The sequence below is a fragment of the Zootoca vivipara genome, chromosome 13 (assembly GCF_965207765.1).
Source record: "Zootoca vivipara chromosome 13, rZooViv2.hap1.1, whole genome shotgun sequence".
In the NCBI taxonomy this organism is placed as follows: Eukaryota; Metazoa; Chordata; class Lepidosauria; order Squamata; family Lacertidae; genus Zootoca; species Zootoca vivipara.
In genome coordinates, this window is record NC_142596.1 from 40,804,524 (window position 1) to 40,823,365 (window position 18,842).

The window sequence follows — 18,842 nt, forward strand, 5'->3', positions numbered from 1 at the left end:
TAGGTTCACTTTAAAATCCAAACTGAATAGAGTTTCTTTCCCATTCCTAGCCCTGGTTTGCCCTGCTCCCAGATAAAGAGAATTGATGATGGACAAAATGACCACTTTTCAATGCTCTTCACTTTTTCATCTAAAAACTGGCATCTTCCATTGAGCTTATTCCCCAATAAGCACATTGCTATGGCCAAGCTATGAAACAGAAAAACAAGAAAATTCTATGCAAAGGTTACTTTGGCTTGTGCTGGGTAGATAGTCTTGATAAAAGGTACAATTTCCTTCTCTGAGCTGATCATGCCTATAATCTCCATGTTCTCCGTAAAGTCTAGTTTTGCGATTCCCTCAAAGCACTTTTTCAAGTGTGGCTGCACTCGGAGAGGATCTTTGGTTTCGGACAAAATCTCCAGCAACTCGTCATTAGAAAGGAAGAAGAATCTGTTCAAAATAGGGTTGTTGTTTTTAACATCCACATTAATTTTCATGGCACAGAAGTCACATAGTTTGGTGGTCATCACTTCATTGACCCCTGACCTAAATGGGGAGGGGCCATCGCTCAGCAGAATAGCATTTATGCCAAATACAGGGAGTCCCAGCTCCCATGTCTGCTCCTTCAGTTAAAAGAATCTCAGCTGGTAGGTCAGAGGTGTGGAGCTTTCAACCAAATGGCTGCATTTTCGTCTAGGCAACCTTGGGGGATGGGGATGTGCCAATGGTGGGTGAAGCAAAACAACTTATGCAAATATTACCTTGGTACAAAAGGATAGTTTCTACACACTCTCATAGACCCTTATCTGTCTTCCATCTAGGCAAGCAACAGGCATTCTCAGAGTTCAATAATACTTTGCAGCCAGACAAAAACACTCAAAGAGAGTGGGGAAATGGCTAATTAGAGCTGGAGCTGGGAAGAGGGTGTGTGGCCTGGGGTAAGTCTTAAGGGCCAGATAAAAGAAGCTTATCTCTTGTGTGGCAATAAGCTTAGCAAATGTGTAGGTAGCATCTTACTACAACTCAAAAGCCAGAGGAGATTTCTGCATCTCCTCTTGATATTTATGGCTGCTGTTTGCTCCCTAACCACTACTCAGAATGAAATGTAACCGTGTATGAGAGAGTTTTGTACAAGTGGGAGGAAAAGGAAAGTAAGACAGGAATGACCAAGGCTTTAAAAATTATGCATGTCATATAGAAAGTGTGTAGAGAGGAGTTTTCTTCCCTCCCTCCCTAATACTAGAACCCAGGGTCATTCAGTGTAGCTCACTGGTCAGAGATATGTGACAGAGAAAAGGAAGTACCCCATCATGCAGCACATAGCTAAACTATGGAGTTGGCAACGGCCACTATGGAGTTGGCAACGGCCACAACTTAGTTTTAAAGGGGGAATTATTCAAATTCATGGAGGATAATAAGGCAATCAGTTGCTACTGGCCATGGTGGGTGTATGTTATGTCCGTGATCAGGGGGACCATGCCTCTGAAAACCAGTTGCTGGGGAACAACAGCTGAAGACTGTGGCATCCTTGTAGGCTTCCCAAGAGGCATCAGCTGTGGAAATTAGGATGCTGGACTAGATAGGCCTTTGAATGGATCCAGTAGGGCTCTGGTTGTTAAAATCTGGTTAATTTGACTGCTCAGCGTAATGTCTATGGCAGATCCATTTCTTCATCCAGACCACCATTCCAGAATACTCTGGCCTAAGTATAGACTAGTCTACTTCAGGACTCAAGAAATAATTCTGGAAGGAGAACATCAGTCTGTTTGCAACAGTGAGCAAGGAAAGTTCCCTGAAATAAGCCTCTTCATTTAATAGCCGTAGCCTCAGTCCAGCTTCTTATTTCTAAGAGTCCAAGGCCTCTGAACTCAATGCTTCCTGTGTAGTCATTGTGCCATGTGTATCCACAAATCTAATTTCTTAATGAGAATCGATTTGCTTTAAATTGAAACCTGTTAATGAGCCCACCTTGGGAAAAATAACCTTTTTTTCTCCAAGTAAGTATTCAGACCCTTCTGGATGTCTTCCAAAAGCATATTTGCTTCTTGAAGTCTGTCCAACATCTTTGGTTGCTCAGTGGCGATCAGGACTCTGGTGTCTTTCACCTATTTTGTTTTTTAAAAAAGCATACAATTGTAAAGAAGCTGAGCCCCCAAAGGCTCCTCATCCTTGATACAAAGCATCATTTGCAGCTAGGACTCAGTCAGAACAAGTTTAGCACACCTAGCGATTTGCCCATGGTTCTACAAGATTTGTAGTTGACCATCTCGATTCTCTTGCATTTTGGGCCCATACTGACTTCCTGTGTTTCCTGCAGGTATCTTACTGGACGGCTCTCTTTGAACCTGGTTCCTGCTACCACTGGCTGGACCACATATCTCTCACGTTGTTTGTGGGCTCTGTCCGTTCAAAACAGGACACTCACCTTGGGAGGGAGAAGACTGCCTGCCATGTTGATAGCCTCGCCAAGGCTCACTTCAACTACTCTATGAGACAGATTAGACTGAGCAGAAGTGACTCGAGAGTAAACTTTGCAGCTGAGCAAGGAATGTGAATCCAGTCTCTATGCAACACTAGAACTGTGCTACATCACACAGCTGCCACTGTACCAAACAGGTATGGTATGCTGTGTAAGAACCCCAACCATTTTGTCTGCTAAAGCCCTACCACTGTTGGTGAGTAGCAACCTGGCTCAAAACTTGCAATCTTTCTTTTACAGGGAAAGTGAAATGCTCTATGCATGCATGTGATATGTTTGCACTGTAGGGGGTTGGACTAGATGACACTGTGGGTCCCTTCCGACTATACAATTTGTGTGTGTGCAGAATCCCAAGTGCAACTGTCTACTTACTGCTTGCATCATGATGTCCTTCCAGTATGTGTCCACTATTCCAAACTTCCTTCCCTCCTCTGGCATTTGAGCAATAATGTCCTCAGAGCTGAATATGGGTTCCAGATAAAGCCACGTTGCCTGGCATTTTAACCAATTGTCTAAAATTTCCTGCATCACAACAAGCTTCTCCTCCCACCTCTGTAAAGAGATCAATGTAAAGGTCTTCAAGGCACTATTTTTAATTCTCACTCGGCAGACTTAAGGCAACATTAAATAACAGGCTTCATTCCCCCCCTCCTTTCATATCTCCTGTTGTATCAGTGTACCTACAAAACTGCATACTATTGTAACAATCCTCCCCTCCCAAAACTGATTAACAGTGCTTCTCAAACTTGTTTTTTAAATATCATTTGGAAATAGCTTTTTTTCTATAAAAAACAACCACCCTCCCTTAAAAAAGGTTTATAAAGTGGACCCTCAGCAATGTCATTTGAGAAGCTCAGACTGAGCAATGTTTTTGGTGATGAGATGAATTAATGGAATGTGATAATGGTATAAATGTAAATAATAAAAATTATTATTAGAAAAAGAGAGAGAGAATGCGTCCTTGCTAAAGTGGTCAGTTTAAACATAAGCCCATTTTTTCTATACTGTATTTGCAATTTTATAGGGCTATAAGATTCCAATTTATCTCTCCAGTAAACCAATTCCCAGAACTACTGTTTGGAAGTTGTCAAAGCCTTTCATAAGTTGCAGTGCCAGGTTTGTATTTTGCAGACTACCTATCCTGTTCACATCACAGGGTGAAGCTCAGCTGGAAAGATAGGAACAAAGCAATTTTGGAGAAGGAACGAGAGATATCTTGTGTTAAGGGCGAGGAAGCACTAAGAAGCTGTCAAAGTTAAAGGTAATGCTTCAGCCCATGATCAAATATTAATAGGAAAAGCCCTTTGGACTCTTGGTTGGAGCAGCCCTTTGACAATCCATTATTTTTCGCTCCTCCTTTCATCAGTAAGTCACATTGGGAAGCCTCAAATTCAACCAAGCACATAAATCACACTAAACAGCAGGGGAAATCACCAAAAACAATACTCAAAATTGTGTGGATTTCTTAAATGTCAAGTGGCTACAGACAGGTTCTGTAATGCAGGCACCAGAGTACTGTACAGTTGCAGAGCGGTAGTCAGCTAAGTTTTACTCAAAATAGACCGGTTAAAATTATACTCATTATTTTCAGTGGCTCTTCTCTGAATACCTCAAGCTGCAATCCTAACCCTGTCTACTCAGAAGTAAGTCCTACTGAATTCAATGGGGTTTACTCCAAGAGAAATGGGCTTAGGCTTACAGCCTGACATACCAACTAACAGACTTTCTAAATGTGCTGACTGCATATCAGAGAATGTTACAGAATTGTGCTTTTTGCTAAGAGATCTGATGGCTAGCCTTGTTTGGGATGTTGTTTTTTAAAAAGCAGAGTGTGGTATATATTGCAGCAAGAACAGGGGTGTGTTATACAGTTCCCCAGTGTGATCTATTATACCCGATGTCGCTGAGCCAGAACTCCCATCATCCCTGACCACTAGCCATGTTGGCTGGGGCTGATGGGAGTTGTACTTCAGCAACATTTGGAGGGCCACAGATTTTCCACTTTTGGCTTTAGATGTACTGTAGAATGCAGATTCCTGTGTCCCATCTTCCCAATAAGCAAGCTGCTCACCCCATCCCAATACGTCATGGGGAATGTTCTTATGCTAATGCATTGCATAGCAAGCCATAGAGGCACACAGAAACACAGACAACCCTGTTTCTCCTTACCCGGCATTCACCCTCTATCGGTTTGATGAATGGAGAACCACACATTGTCTGGGTCTTGATAATGTGATCATCCAGCAGAAGCTGGATGTCGTCGATTGCAGACAGAATGCTGGTGTCCTGCAAATAAGCCACACTTAGTTGAGGCAACTTATTTAAAACCCCATTATCACTGTGTTATGCACAAGTAGGGCCTGCAGCAATATGTTGTTTCTGGACACACCTTGAAGCACTCCGCTCCCTCTTTTCTACTCCTAGTTTGAATACTAGTTGCTGGGAATCACCAGTGAGTGCTGTTGAGGTCCTGGTTTGGGGCTTCCCATTGGGGCATCTGGTTGGCCCCTGTGAGAACAGGATGTTGCACTGGTAGACCATTGGCCTGACCCAGCAGGTTCTTCCAATGTTCTTATGACTATATAAGCAATCACACTCACAGCCTGAACATCAGAAATAGATGGAATGATGATACAAACACTCCTATTCTTCCCCAAAAGACTCTTGCTGCCAGGTTTACAATTTTGCTGCCATTACATGTGGGTAACCTGCTCTTTTCCCATTTACCATATATTACAAGAATGCATGGTGCTGGGGTAGAGAATCTCCAGCCAATACAAACAGCAATAGGCATACAAATAGCAGCCTCTGTTTTCAGAGCTGCTACGTGGAAGTGGTTATATCACAAACAAACAAACAAACAAACAAGCAAGCAAGCAAAGGCACACCGGTCAGACTGGCAATGGGCAGCAGCCTCAGGTGATTGAGGAGTCAGCTGTGAGCCAAGCCAATGGACAGAACTAATTAGTAATGCAGGACTGAAGGACAAGCCAGGGACTAAAGAGCAAGCCAGGACTGGGGGGCAAACCAAGAAGGACTGAAGAACAAGCCAGGTGCCAGGGCCAAAGAATACAGGTACATGCCAGTGGTCAGGAGACCTTGTGGTTCAGTCAAGGCTCAGCTGGAAAAGGAAGCCCTTTTATATTCCTTCCTGCCCATGAAGACCTGGTGGCCAGCTCATAGCTGCCAAGTTATCCCTTTTTTTAAGGGATTTTCCCTTATGCTGAATAGGCTTCCTCGCGAGAAAAGGGAAAACTTGGCAGCTATGGACCAGCTTGGGTAGGTGCAGTCTAAGGAAACTGCCACCTCCGGTTCACTGGTTCCCCACTGGGGCAGCAACACACAGATTCCAGCAGCTCTGGACAGCCGTCATTCAACCAGAAACAAACCCACTGATCCTCAGTAAAGTAACATAACTGAGAAAATAACTATTGTCCCAAGCACAGTTGCTCGATCGCAGAAAATGTACTCACTGTGTCCCTGTATTTTACAAAAGTGAAACAGATATTTGCCCATTCTGATTTCATTTTATCCAGGTTTTTCTCTAGGGAGTACTCCTTGCTAGCTGCTGCTCCAATAGGCTCTAGTCTAAATGAAAATGGAAAATAAAGCAAAGATGTGAGTTTAAAATTGATTTACTCAGTCAAAGCTGCAATTATCTAAAGCCGGGGTGGGGGACCTTTGGTCTTCTAGATGTCACTGAACTACACACACACACACCCATCAGTGACCAATGGCCAAGTAGGCTGATTGGGAGTTGAAGTCTGGAGGGATTTTAATTGACTTAGAGACTGTCATCGTGAGAGTGTGAAGCTGGTTTGAGAAACAACAGAACAAACAAGTTTTATAACAAAGCACAGGATGCAAATGTATTTTGAATCATGTTGTATGAAGATGGATTAAAAATCCAGCACTGGAATTACAGTGAGTCCACAGCAAATGGAGGTGTGTCCAGAGAAGACGGCTGTTATCTGGAGAAGCTTCCGCCACAGAGAGCTCTCCATGGTCCTGACCCTCAGCTCAATAATTTTTTAAAGGCAAATACAGTAGTGCTTTAAATTGGAGGTTTTCAACCTTTTTGGGTCCACTGCTCTCTTGACCAACTACATTCTTTCTGCGGCACCCCTGTGGGGCTCAGGGGCCCAGTTATGTCACCACTTGCCTGCAGAGCTGGCAGGCCCTCACCCCTTTTCAAACACCCTCCCTTGTGGAGTGTTTCCTCAGCCTTCCTCTTCTTCCCTCTCCTTTGGAGTCCTCTGGGTAGCAGCAGCTGCTGCCCCTAGACTCTGAGCTCCACCCTCCCTTGCTCCAAAGAGAGGTGCCTCCTCACACTGCCCCACTGGGAAGCACCCCCTGGCCAGCCCCAGAGGCACCATTCGCCTGGGGAGCTTGTAGCAAGGGTTGCTGCAACAAACAGCTGTGCAAGCCTTTGGGAGGCAGAGACATGAGAAGGCATCAGAGGAAGGAAGGGAAGGGAAGTGGGACAGAGAACAGGATGCCATGGTACACTGGTTGAAAACCACTGCTTTAAATGAACAAAGGAAAAAAGAATGGAAGATTCTGGTGCTAGGAAGTTTTCTCTTTCTTTGCCTGACCTGCACCTTCCCACACTGGGCTCCTGCTTGAAATAGGGGGTTAATGGGGAAACTATGCATGACATTATATGCATTTCTGCATTTCAAGTGTATGGTTTTTTAAAAAGATGCAAATAGTAAGCAACCCTACACATCAGGCCCATTTCATGTTCAATAGGACTTACTCCCAAGCAAGAATGCATAGGATTGTACCCTTAGGTTACAATCCCAAACACACTTACTAATAAAATAAAAAAATTCCTTCAGTAGCACCTTAAAGACCAACTAAGTTTTTATTTTGGTATGAGCTTTCGTGTGCATGCACACTTCTTCAGATACCCTCCCTTGTGGAGTGCACAGATACCCTCCCTTGTGGAGTGCATGCACACGAAAGCTCATACCAAAATAAAAACTTAGTTGGTCTTTAAGGTGCTACTGAAGGAATTTTTTTATTTTACTTCGATCCAGACCAACACGGCTACCTACCTGTAACCAACACTTACTAATGACACAGTGGGGCTCATTTTTGAGTAAATATACAATAGGACCACACTATTAGGCTTTGAGTGCATTTTCAGATGCACACATGTTGGAGCACAATGGGCACAAGAATTGCATGAACTAGCTCCACATTGTTCTGGAGCAAAACAAGATGTCTCCCCACATACATTTTTTACTGAAAAGTTCTGATTCGATTCTAAAGAGTTTCCTAATATTCCACACAAAAAATAACAGGGGCAGTGGGCAGAATTACAAGGTTTTAAACAGTTTCCGGAAATATCAACTAGAAATCAAACTCTAATGTTGTTAATGCATGCAACAAATATTAACCAGACTAAAAGATCTGGGTGTTATCTTCTTACTTATCAATGTATTTTGATAGACCATATTCCAACATGTTCATGAGTGATGTAGTTTCATCAGGTCTTATCTCATATCCAACTATTTCACTTATCTGGGGGGAAAAATTGACAAAACACAGAAAAGGGGTTTGTACGGGCATGGAATACTGGTCCATCTTATGGGCCTGTTGTAAGAATTACTGAAATTCATATTACTCTCCATATCCGTAGACATATTTATCAAACCGAAATCATAATTGCAGTGAAACACATGCCAACAACGTGTGTGTTGTATATTATGATGTCCTTTTCTGGGGTTTAAAGACTTCATTTGCTTAGCTAATTGTTTCTCATAAAACATCCCAAAGCAATAGACCCCCGACTTGGTGAGGCTTATTTGATATCAACACAAAATGGAACCTTTCGTGTCATTGGCCCTGTCCTGTAGAATGCATTAAAAGTCTACACTACAGTTGGCTAATGCAGTTGACATGAATGATAACAATAACACTTTCCCTCTGCTCAATCATGCCCATGCCATTTTGAGCATTTTAAGGGGCCTTAATTTTATTTTAAAAAATAATAACTTCTTATGAGAGTGACACCTTCTTTCCTGAGTCCCAAAGAGACACCGAGGAGAAGCTGCTCGGAAAGGGAGAGAGTTGGAGGAACTGTTTGGAGACGGGACCAGTGTTTAGGAATGGGCTGTGTCATGACCTTAAAAGAGGGAGGGAATTATGAAGGAGAAGTCAGATCCCGGGAAGGATCTCCGTGGGAAGGGTCTCCCAGTGCTCCACTTTACCCCTTCCCTTCCTACATTGCCCAGGCACCCTGTGCCCTCTTCACCCCCATATTTGTGCTTGCTTTGGCTCTGATCTCGCCCCCTCCTCTGGCACCTTCCCCTAGCCCATCCACTCAGGAAGAGTCAGGTGCTCAATCTGGTTCTGAGCAGTAGTTGCTGCCTCTGCCATCGCCTAGATCACCGAGATGCCAGCGCAGGCATGAACAGATGGCTCAGGTCCATCCCTCAAGAAGAAGTTTCCATTTGCTTGCCTGCTTGCCCTGCCTCTTCCCTTACAATTAATGATCATTAAAAGCACACTATCTTTCCAACCCTTCACCCTAAGGTTCCAGGGCATGTCACAATTAAAACACAACATTCATATTAAAATGCAGTGTTGCACAAAAATCCAAAATGGTTTAAAACAATTTAGGATTACAAAAATAGGGTGGGTCCTAAAAATACACATCCCAAATGCCCAAAACAGGGTAAAGAGGAGCATAAAGAAGTGGGACCCAAGGTGGTATGTTGCTTGTTGGATCAACGTCTTAGTCTGCTTAGTCATGTGTTAGCTCCTGCTGTGCATCTGAACCTTATTTTGCCTATGCACCGTACTGATCTGAGCATTAACGGCTTTGGCAGAGATCATACTCCGAGTTTGAGTTCTTTATCCGGTCAGAGCCTAATCACTTATACAGAGAGGAAGTGCTCACTCTTGGACGACGTTTTGGCTGAGGGGAATGTGTTCTTGTCTTTACAAAAGAATACACAAACTGGAACTCAGCTGTCCTTTGAAATCCACACCTCAAAAGTTTTGCAGTGCTCTGCTCCAGCCAAGCAATGTGTACAAAAATGCATATACTAAGGTAAAGTGTGCATAAAAATGCATATATTAGTTTTAAAATGTGTATATTATTTTTATTTTTTAATGAAATTTATACTCTTGATTTTCTAAATAAAAAAACCCTTCAAAGCAGTTTACAAAAGAACAAAGCAATAAAATTATTGGTTAAAACAGTTAAAAAACTACTTTAAATATGCAAAACATTAATATCAGTGATAAATAAAAACCGATTAAAGAAGACATCAACATTCTAGATATCTAGGTAGGCTTGTCTGAACAAAAAAATTTTTAGCAGGTGCCAAAAAGGGTACAATGAAAGCACCTGCCTGGTTTTCAATAGGCAGGGAGTTCCAAAGTGTAGATGCTGACAGGGTGGAGAGCATGCGTGCTGCCCCCAGGCACATGGCGCTCGTTCTGGGGGTGGGACGCACCACGTGCAGGGGCGGGACATGTGTTTTGGGGGCATGGCGCGTGTTTTGGGGCGGGATGCGCCGTGCGCAGGGGCGTGCGTGCGTTTTGAGGGCGGGACGGGCGTTTTGGGGGCGGGGCAGGCAGCCACAATGGCACCCCTGGGATCGTGCCACCTGGGGCGCCCCGCACCCAGCACCCCTATCTTCCTACGCCCCTGGATGCTGCCACACTAAAAGATTGGCAGTGCCAGGTCTACAAGTCAACTGCATATATGGGTTAAAGTTTCACAGGGAAACTGGGTCCAAGTTGTTCTGGGCTTCATGTATTAATAGTTATACCTTGAACCTGACTCAGTAGCAAATCGGCAACCAGTGCAGATCTCTGAGCACAGGTGTTAGATGCTGACAAGTCCTCACTTGTCCATACTAACTGCAGTTTCTGGATCAGGTGCAAGGGAAGCCCCACATGAAGCACATTGTAGTAATCCAGTCTTGAAGTAACCAGTGCATGAACTACTGTGGCCAAGTATATTAGGCAAAAATGCACACAAACACAGGAGAAATTGAAACTAAAATGCTGATCAATTTTCACAAGGACTTCGTATGCAAACTGATGTGCAAACATGCAGTACTGAGCCCATCGCTACCTGCTCCCAATGCCTATCCTTCATCCCTCGATTGCAAGCAATAGAGAGGACAGGAAGATGTTGCTTGAACTTGTCAATCTTAAATTTCACGTTCTCTGCTAAACGCTTCGGTCCAGGTTGATCTATTAAGGTCTTTGTCAGTTTGTACATTGTCCGCCACATGGTGGCAACCTCTTCACTGATTTCTTCAGCGTTCAGATGTAGGAGAGGTCCTGCATGTGAAAAAGAAAACAAGCGTTTTGTAAATCTCAAAAGCCAAGTTTTCTCTGCAAAGATTTACTGGCAGGTGTTGAAGGCACTGTAACAAAACCAAAGCCAAAATCAGTAACTCCTAGTTAAATACCAAAAGCACTGCCTTAAATAATACATGGCCATGCAGGAATATCTCAGGCTCAGAGATATCCTACCTCAAGACAGGTGCTGTACACATAGCTGCAGAGAAAAGAAAATGGGACATTACTTTCTGACAAATGAGGGCAATTTCATTTTAGAAATGCCTTCAGATGATATTACCAATATTATTATTATTATTATTATTATTATTATTATTATTATTATTATATCTTCTGCTTTTTGGGAAGGGAGCACACATTTTATTTTCTCCCATAAAAATCAGTAAACATATTTTTTTAAGACACCCAACTCAATTGCAAGCAACTTATCTTCGTGTAGGAAAAACCTCACCATTCATCCATTCCTCAGACTTCGTATGGAAGTTGTAAGCAGTCACCCAAAGCTGTTCAAAAGGTATTTTGTTTGTGATGATAGTCTGCAGCAGTGGAAACTGGCTTTTCTCTCGTTCCAGTAGCTCCTCTTCCTTATTAATAGCCTGTAACAAACACACAAGCATCTGGGTAGCTGCTGTGTGACTAGGATGCTGGACTAGATGGGCCATTGTATGGTTACCAGATTTATCCGGGGACAATATTTTTTTTATTTTTTATTGAAGCTGAGTAGCAACAGGGAGTCAGTAGTGGGGATGGTAAGGCAAAAAGACCCTGGGCCCAAGCACACGTGCATATTGTATAAAGATGCAAAGCCCTTCTTTCGCACACTGTGAAACATAAATGCACAGAGTTTAAAAAAACCTGGGCAACGGAGTGCCGCCCGCCCGTGACTCCCGAGCCTCCCCCGATCAGTCAAAACAAAGGGGGAAGGGGGCAGGAGACTAGGGGATGCTCGGAAGTCATAGGGGAAGGGGGCAGGAGATCTGTACCACCAGACATCCCCAGTTCCCCTTCTGCAGTGGTGGAGGAGCCAGCCTTGTAGTGCAGTTGGCTCTGGCTGGCTTCAGGAGCTGCTAGCTGCCCGCTGCCATGGCACTTGCCGTTTTTTCCTCACCAGAAGTCCCCATATGATGTGTTGTGCACAAGACACATCATATGGGGACTTCTGGCAAGGAAAAATTGTGGGCGCCACAGCAGTGAGCAGCTCCTGAAGCCAGGCAGAGCCAACTGCGCTACCAGGCTAGTTCCAGGCTGCTGAGGCTGCTGCTGCCACATTTCCCGGGGACAGATTTGCAAATCTCGGGACATTCCAGAGACGGAATTTGTCCGGGGACAGATTTGCAAATCTGGGGGCTGTCTCCGGGAACCGGGGATGTCTGGTAACCCTACCATTGGCCTAATCCAGCAGGTTCTTATGTTCCCCTCCCTCTGTTGCTTCACTTGGGTTGAACTGTGAGCTCCTCAGGACAGAGACCTGCCCTCTTGCACTTTGTGAAGTGTCACAAACTCTTTTGCAATGATAAATATTAATACTGTAAATAAAAAAACCATTCAAAGCTAGGTGCTGTGAACACAATTGTGTTCCAGAAAAGACCACTGGTCAACCATTCTCAATACCTTAGGCTTCATAATCGCACTCACTATCAGACATATTCAGAATAGTAGAGCCATTGAAATCAATAGGCATGATTAGCTTAGGTCCAATTATTTTAATGGGTCTACTGTGAATAGATGGATGCAAACCAGAGGAGCTCACTTCTGCATAAACATGCACAGGCTGGCACTGTAAGGCTGCAACCCTAACCTCACTTATCTGGCAGTAAGCCCCATTGAATTCAGTAGGACCTACTATGGAGCAGGCATGGGTAGGATAATGCTAAGTAAGCATTTGCAAATTTTAAGCTACAGAGAGACTAACTTCATATTCAGAAAGAGCAGCGTCCAAATTCTTAGACAACTCATTAAACTTTTCAACGTTGTTCTTCATTTCTTCCATAGTCATGACATCCTTCTTTCGGAAGCTTTCGACTTCTCTGTTATAATTTTCTAGGATAGCCTCGAATTCAGAGCACCTGGTTATAAGTAAAGACAGCAAAGCATTCACTCATCTTATAGCTTGCTCCTCAATTTAAAAAAAACCCCCAAAAAATCAGTAAGTGAAGTGAAGAATGAAGTCACTTGGAGGTTTTGTTAGTCTGTTAAAGAAAAGTGGGATATAAAATGCCTAGATTGAATAAATAAACAATGGACCCTTAACTTAACTTCGCAAAGCAGAGGGTGAGCAACCTGGCTGCCGAATTATGCATCTGCTGAAGTTTCCGAACAGTCTTCAAAGGCAGCCCTATGTATAACGTGTTGCAGTAATCTACTTGGCTCACTTTTCCCAATGGTAGGGCTACCAAGGCCCATCTTAATAGTTTGGGAAGGTTCAAATGGGAGGCGGCAGTTTCTGAGGCAACCCACTCCTAAGTTAGTAACTTACCTTTTGATGAGACAGAGCTCCACATGATCCCGTCTGTTCATCAGCTGATTCCTTGCGGAGTCAAAGATGACCTCAATCTCATCCGGCCAATGCAGAACAGTACTGTTCAGCTTTATATCATCATCTAGGAAAATATTATACCTTAAATTAATCTGCACATCTGTTCTGCTGGGGCTATTCTTGCACTCCTTCGTACATCATTTTGTGATGCTGCTGCACTAAAAAGCTAACTCAAATAAACTAAGTTGAAAGCTAACAAAATATTTGACTGAGCTCTGGTTTTTAATGCAAGTACGGTGTTTATTTTTTATTTATTGCATTTCTATCCCACCTTCCTGTTTAAGGAGCTCAAGGTGGCGTATATTATTCTCCCCCTACTCAATTAATCCCAACAACAGCATTGTGAGGTACTGGCCCAAGGTCACCCAGTAAACTTCCTGGCTGAAGTGGAAATTTGAACTCTGGTCTTCCAGGTCCTAGAACAATACTCTACATTACACCATACTGGCTCTCATAAAAATGGCAGATTGAAAGCACCCTACTAAAATAGGTGCCCTCCCTTCTCATGTTCACAGGTGTATGTATCTGTTATGTACTGAGCTGGATCCTAGAACAATAGGATCCAGAATGCAGCAGTCTGATTGGTCCGCAGGAACCACCCAATCCAGCTCCAGGTGGAAGTTAATCAGCAACCTGATTGACCTGCAGGAGCAGCCAATCAGGCTGCTGGCTGAAGTCAATCCGCAACCTGATTGGCCCACAGGTGCAGCCCTGAAGTAGCCAATCACGCAAGGCCCATTGTGTAAATAATGTATATAAGCAGACGTTTTTGGGGAAAGAGCCATTCTTCTCTTCTTCCTCTATTGCTACTACAAGCTGGATAAAGAGCATGAAATTCACTCTCGACTCCAAGTATATTTCAGTATCACTTAAAAACAAATAAAGGATTATTTTAAAACATTGCTTCAGAATTATTAATTTCCCTCATGAGCAAATTTAACAAATGAATCAATTAAACCTCATGCAATTCATCAACTAAGATTTGTTTAGCTGGGTGACAGTCCTAAGACCAGCCCTTAGCTTGGATTCTTCCTTTGTTGTATTTTTCTTTTCAAAAACGTACAAGGAAGATCAGCATAGTCCATCAGGAATTCCAGTCTGTAGATAGCTTCCCTGATTTCACGACGCAACTTAAAGACAGTGACGTCACTGGATTTTTTCAAATAGGCCGTGGTCTCAACCAGCTCCTCAGTGGTCATTGGCACATCACTGACTTTGTCTGCAATTATGCTGTACTGGTTGCAAATGCTACAGTTGGAAACAGAAGAGGGACATGTTGTTAAACATCTATCACAATGAATGAATTTTTTTTATGATATAGTGGTATATAAATATTTGCACAAACAAACAAATGTGTTAGGCAAAGTGACATACAAAACTATGTTACATCAGCCATCAGTGTGTGTGTGAGAGTGTGATTGCATTAAAATGTGTATATTAAGAGAAATCTGTACTAAAATGTGGTTCGTTGTCATAAGGACTTCTTTAAAAATATAAAAAGGATCCACAATCTGTTGTGGCAATGTGGAGAACTGAACTTAAAAGTGGGGGGGGGGGGCAGAGAGAAACCAAAATGGACAGATTCCCCCCCAAAAAAATCATGGTCATGCCCCATTTATTTGCACATACCTCTGGTTTACCTCCCTGTTTTCTTCCACTTGGAACTCAATCAGCCTGTCTTTCAGCTTCTGAGTCCGACAGCAAAGATCCGCATTCAGCTTTAATGCATCGAGGCAGAACAAGGCCAGAGGGACTGTGACATGCAGAGACGCAATTTCTTTTTTCAGTTTCGTCAAACCATCAATCTTCTGCATATGGATGACATTGCCATGGTTATATGGTGACAACAACATTAACAACAATCACATTATCTTAGGCTATTTCAGACATGTTGAAAATGAGAAAAGAGCAGTCTACAAATGTGTTTCTTTTCTTTCTTTTAATTAGTTTTTTATTCATGCTTTTCTTGTGTAACAAACAAACAAAGGAAAGTACATATGGTGTCTTCACTTTCAATTCATAGTCTTTTTCACCAATTCATTTACATTCAGTAGGACTATGAGACACTGTTATCATATGCATTATGTGGTTGGGGAAAAGGAGAGAGAGGGGGAGAGAGATGAGGGGAAATTTGATATTTCGTTCTATTGCATAGTGTTTGTGTAGGACACTCCCACTGCATGTGTTGATTTGTCTCTATAATGGGGCATCCTCTCCAACACAAGGGCATTAAGTGTCTGTTGCAATATCTATGCATCTTATAAAAACCTTTCTCAGGTCCCTTAGTACACTCATGCAGTCCATTGCAAAGAAACCCCATGGTGTTGCTTGTGCTCAAAAGCCATAAACAAGGTTGTGCCTTTCTCCACAGGCCTGGCTTTCTGCACACCTGATCTTGCTTGAAAGTGCTGATCCAGAAGTGCAGGTTGACCTCCTTGCAGTCATGACCTCCAAATGAAAATTTCTCCAGGATACATTTGTAAATCAGCTTTTAGTTATGCTATAAGTCATTACCTCCACAAAATCATCCAGCTCATGTCTTTTGCTTAAAAACTCAGTCACGTCATTTTCTGCATTGTTATTCAAGAGATCGCTGTACTTCTGGTACACGCTTAAGTATCTTAAACACAAGGGGAGGGGGGGAGATAAAAGAAACATAAATTCTCCAGAACAGGATCAATGGTAATGAATAAATGTTTTTATGTACTTTTATGCATGGAATTCAAAGTGGCATAAATGTGGTTCTCAGGCAGTCACACATTCAGGCACTGACCAGACCCAGATCTGATTTGCTTCAGCAAAATGGTGACCTCATGTGCCTCCAGACCAGTATTTGCAGTATGAATAACAATATTGCATGATTTTCTCCCAAGTCATTTCCATTGTTGAGACAAAAAATGAAAGAACGCAATGTCTGGGAAATCTACTATACATTTTGGGAAGTTGTTTGGCTTTCCCCCTGTTCAATATGCATTTGGATGCTTCTTAAGATACTGAGGCCAGATTTTGGTTCCTGAGATCAAGGAGCAGGTTTTCAACTATTTGATCGAGAAAACTACCAGCATATGCTCACTTTCGCGGACCAACAAGATTGCGATTAAATATCTCAGCAGTTTTGTTCACATATTCTGAAACCAATGATTCATCTGCTTGGACAGTACGAAGAATTAGGTCATCCCCTTTTAATTCTGGGAATAGTTTAACTTGTACCTAGAAAGAGGAGGCAAGAACCATAGTGAGCAGAAAGGGATAAACACTGTATGAATGCATCTTAGAGAAAATGCTTGTTTCTTGCCTAAAATTTGGGGAATTACACTATAGTTTTTTGGCTCCTATAATATCCTAGAATTCATTTGATACGCTACTGTAAATGATTAAACGATAGCACAATCATATGATAGCATACTAGAAACTAAGTTACAGTTGTTGTTGTTGTTGTTGTTGTTGTTGTTGTTAGTGTTGTTATTATATATTTAGTTATACTCAGCCTTTTCCTCTGACGGGACCTCAAGGTGGTTTACAGATAAAAACAAGAATTGCTAAAAACATAGAAAACCCCCCATCATTTTAAAACAAACATTGGTAGAATTAAAACAGTATATACATATAAAAACTGTTTTAAACATACAAATAATTACAATAAAAACAGCACAGCACCCGGCCTTTCATTTAATAGCAATCAGTTCCCAAAAGCCTGTGGTTCACACATAATGCTTAGGTAAAGGTAAAGGGACCCCTGACCATTAGGTCCAGTCGTGACCAACTCTGGGGTTGCGGCGCTCATCTTGCGTTATTGGCCGAGGAAGCCGGCGTACAGCTTCCAGGTCATGTGGCCAGCATGACAAAGCCGCTTCTGGCGAACCAGAGCAGCACACGGAAACGCCGTTTACCTTCCTGCTAGAGCGGTATCTATTTATCTACTTGCACTTTGACGTGCTTTCGAACTGCTAGGTTGGCAGGAGCTGGGACCAAGCAACGGCAGCTCACCCTGTCGCGGGGATTCGAAATGCCGACCTTCTGATCGGCAAGCCCTAGGCTCTGTGTTTTAACACACAGTGCCACCCGCGTCCCTTAAACTATAGTGCTGACCATAGTAAATATTAACCAACCATGGCTTATGAGCGTGGTTTGTCCATGAATAAAAAAAACCCTATGGTTAAGGTGCTGGACCAAATTCAAATGGTCAAATTAAAGCATGGCTTAGCATTACATGCATCTAGGTCACTGTTTTCAATTAGGCTTTCCATAAGATTGCAGCTGAAGTCTGTAATCCTATGTACCTTTACCTGGGAATAAGTCCTACTGAACATAATATGGCTGATCTCTGAGCAAACATGGACATGATTTTGATCTTAATCTTACTTTTACATACCTTTGGAAGACCCTCAGAATTCTTCAGGACCTCCATGAAGCAGCGATACAGTAAATCCCAACAAGTTCCCACATCTGGCTCAAATATAATATCAGGCTCGTGCACTTCCAGTTTGATGACCAACAATTGTGGTATAAAGAATTGCATTTCATGATAAGTTTCTCCAAAGTCATTTCCGTCCTCAAGAGAGAGAATGAAAGCATGTTACATCTAGGGAATCTTCTTCTGTTATATATTTGGAAAGTTGTCTGTCTGTCTTTCTGTCTGTCTGTCCACCTGTTCTCTATGCATGCAGACACCTCTGAAGATATTATTGCCAGTGGCGGAGCTTCAAGCTCCAGCGGGGGGGGGGGGACAGAGAGCAGGCGGGGGCGTGGCTGACGCGCATCCTGGGGGCATGGCGCCCAGCATGGGGGGGGCAGCCACGATGTCACCCCACCGGGATCGTGCTGCCGGGGGCAGTGCGCTCCCCCCCGCACCCCTGTTCCTCTGCCAGTGATTATCACCCAATATGAAACCCCATCCTTCCAGAGAAGGATATATTTTGATACCATCAGATGCCATTCTGAATCAAGATGATAGACTGAACCTTTCCAAACTACACGAAAGTTAACCAAATTTGGCAGGATTGTATATTGTTCATCCAACAGCAATAGAATGAAAATACTAGGGCTGTCCAATGGAGTCTGCCCAAGCCTAAAACTTGAAGCAAATTGGGTAAATCCAAACAGAACCAGACTTCAGCCAAGTTGAGTCAAGAGAGTCCCAGATCCCCTGGCTAATTGGGGCAATCCAGGGCTGTCAATAGGTGATGGGGGATGGGGAGGCGAGGTAAGAAGGAAAGGCAGGCAGCCTGTACTGAGAGCAACCTGGGGCTCTTTGCAAGAGGGCTTTCAAACAGCCCTGTACTGAAATTTGGTGTCACCCACCAGTTCCAAACAGGGGAACATGCACACAGCCCAATTGGGCAGCACTAAACGCTCAGATCACCAGCTGGTGTGTGGAGGATTCAGTACTCCTCTCTGCAGTGTGGTTGGCTTGGGGAGAAGGAGGTGCAGTATCCTCTTCCCCATCCCCTTTCCCAAATGTACATTTAATTAGGATTTTAAATGCAATTTGTTGTTTTTAACCAGGGTTTCATT

General features: G+C 43.1%; 1 protein-coding gene across 5 annotated transcripts in view; it reads right to left on the reverse strand.

Moving 5' to 3' along the window:
• Window positions 1-18,842, reverse strand: part of DNAH3 (dynein axonemal heavy chain 3) — a 95,584-nt gene that overhangs the window by 55,537 nt on the left and 21,205 nt on the right. For all 5 annotated transcript variants that reach the window (XM_088656929.1, XM_035131636.3, XM_088656928.1 and 2 more), the window contains 15 exons: window positions 17,701-17,880; window positions 16,402-16,538; window positions 15,843-15,948; window positions 14,958-15,136; window positions 14,392-14,576; window positions 13,269-13,392; window positions 12,705-12,858; window positions 11,244-11,388; window positions 10,560-10,771; window positions 7,899-7,990; window positions 5,935-6,049; window positions 4,631-4,747; window positions 2,834-3,013; window positions 1,951-2,087; window positions 231-432 (listed from right to left, as the gene is read on the reverse strand). In XM_088656929.1, the coding sequence (XP_088513055.1) occupies window positions 231-432; window positions 1,951-2,087; window positions 2,834-3,013; window positions 4,631-4,747; window positions 5,935-6,049; window positions 7,899-7,990; window positions 10,560-10,771; window positions 11,244-11,388; window positions 12,705-12,858; window positions 13,269-13,392; window positions 14,392-14,576; window positions 14,958-15,136; window positions 15,843-15,948; window positions 16,402-16,538; window positions 17,701-17,880 (2,265 nt within the window). The remainder of the gene's footprint in view (window positions 1-230; window positions 433-1,950; window positions 2,088-2,833; window positions 3,014-4,630; window positions 4,748-5,934; window positions 6,050-7,898; window positions 7,991-10,559; window positions 10,772-11,243; window positions 11,389-12,704; window positions 12,859-13,268; window positions 13,393-14,391; window positions 14,577-14,957; window positions 15,137-15,842; window positions 15,949-16,401; window positions 16,539-17,700; window positions 17,881-18,842) is intronic.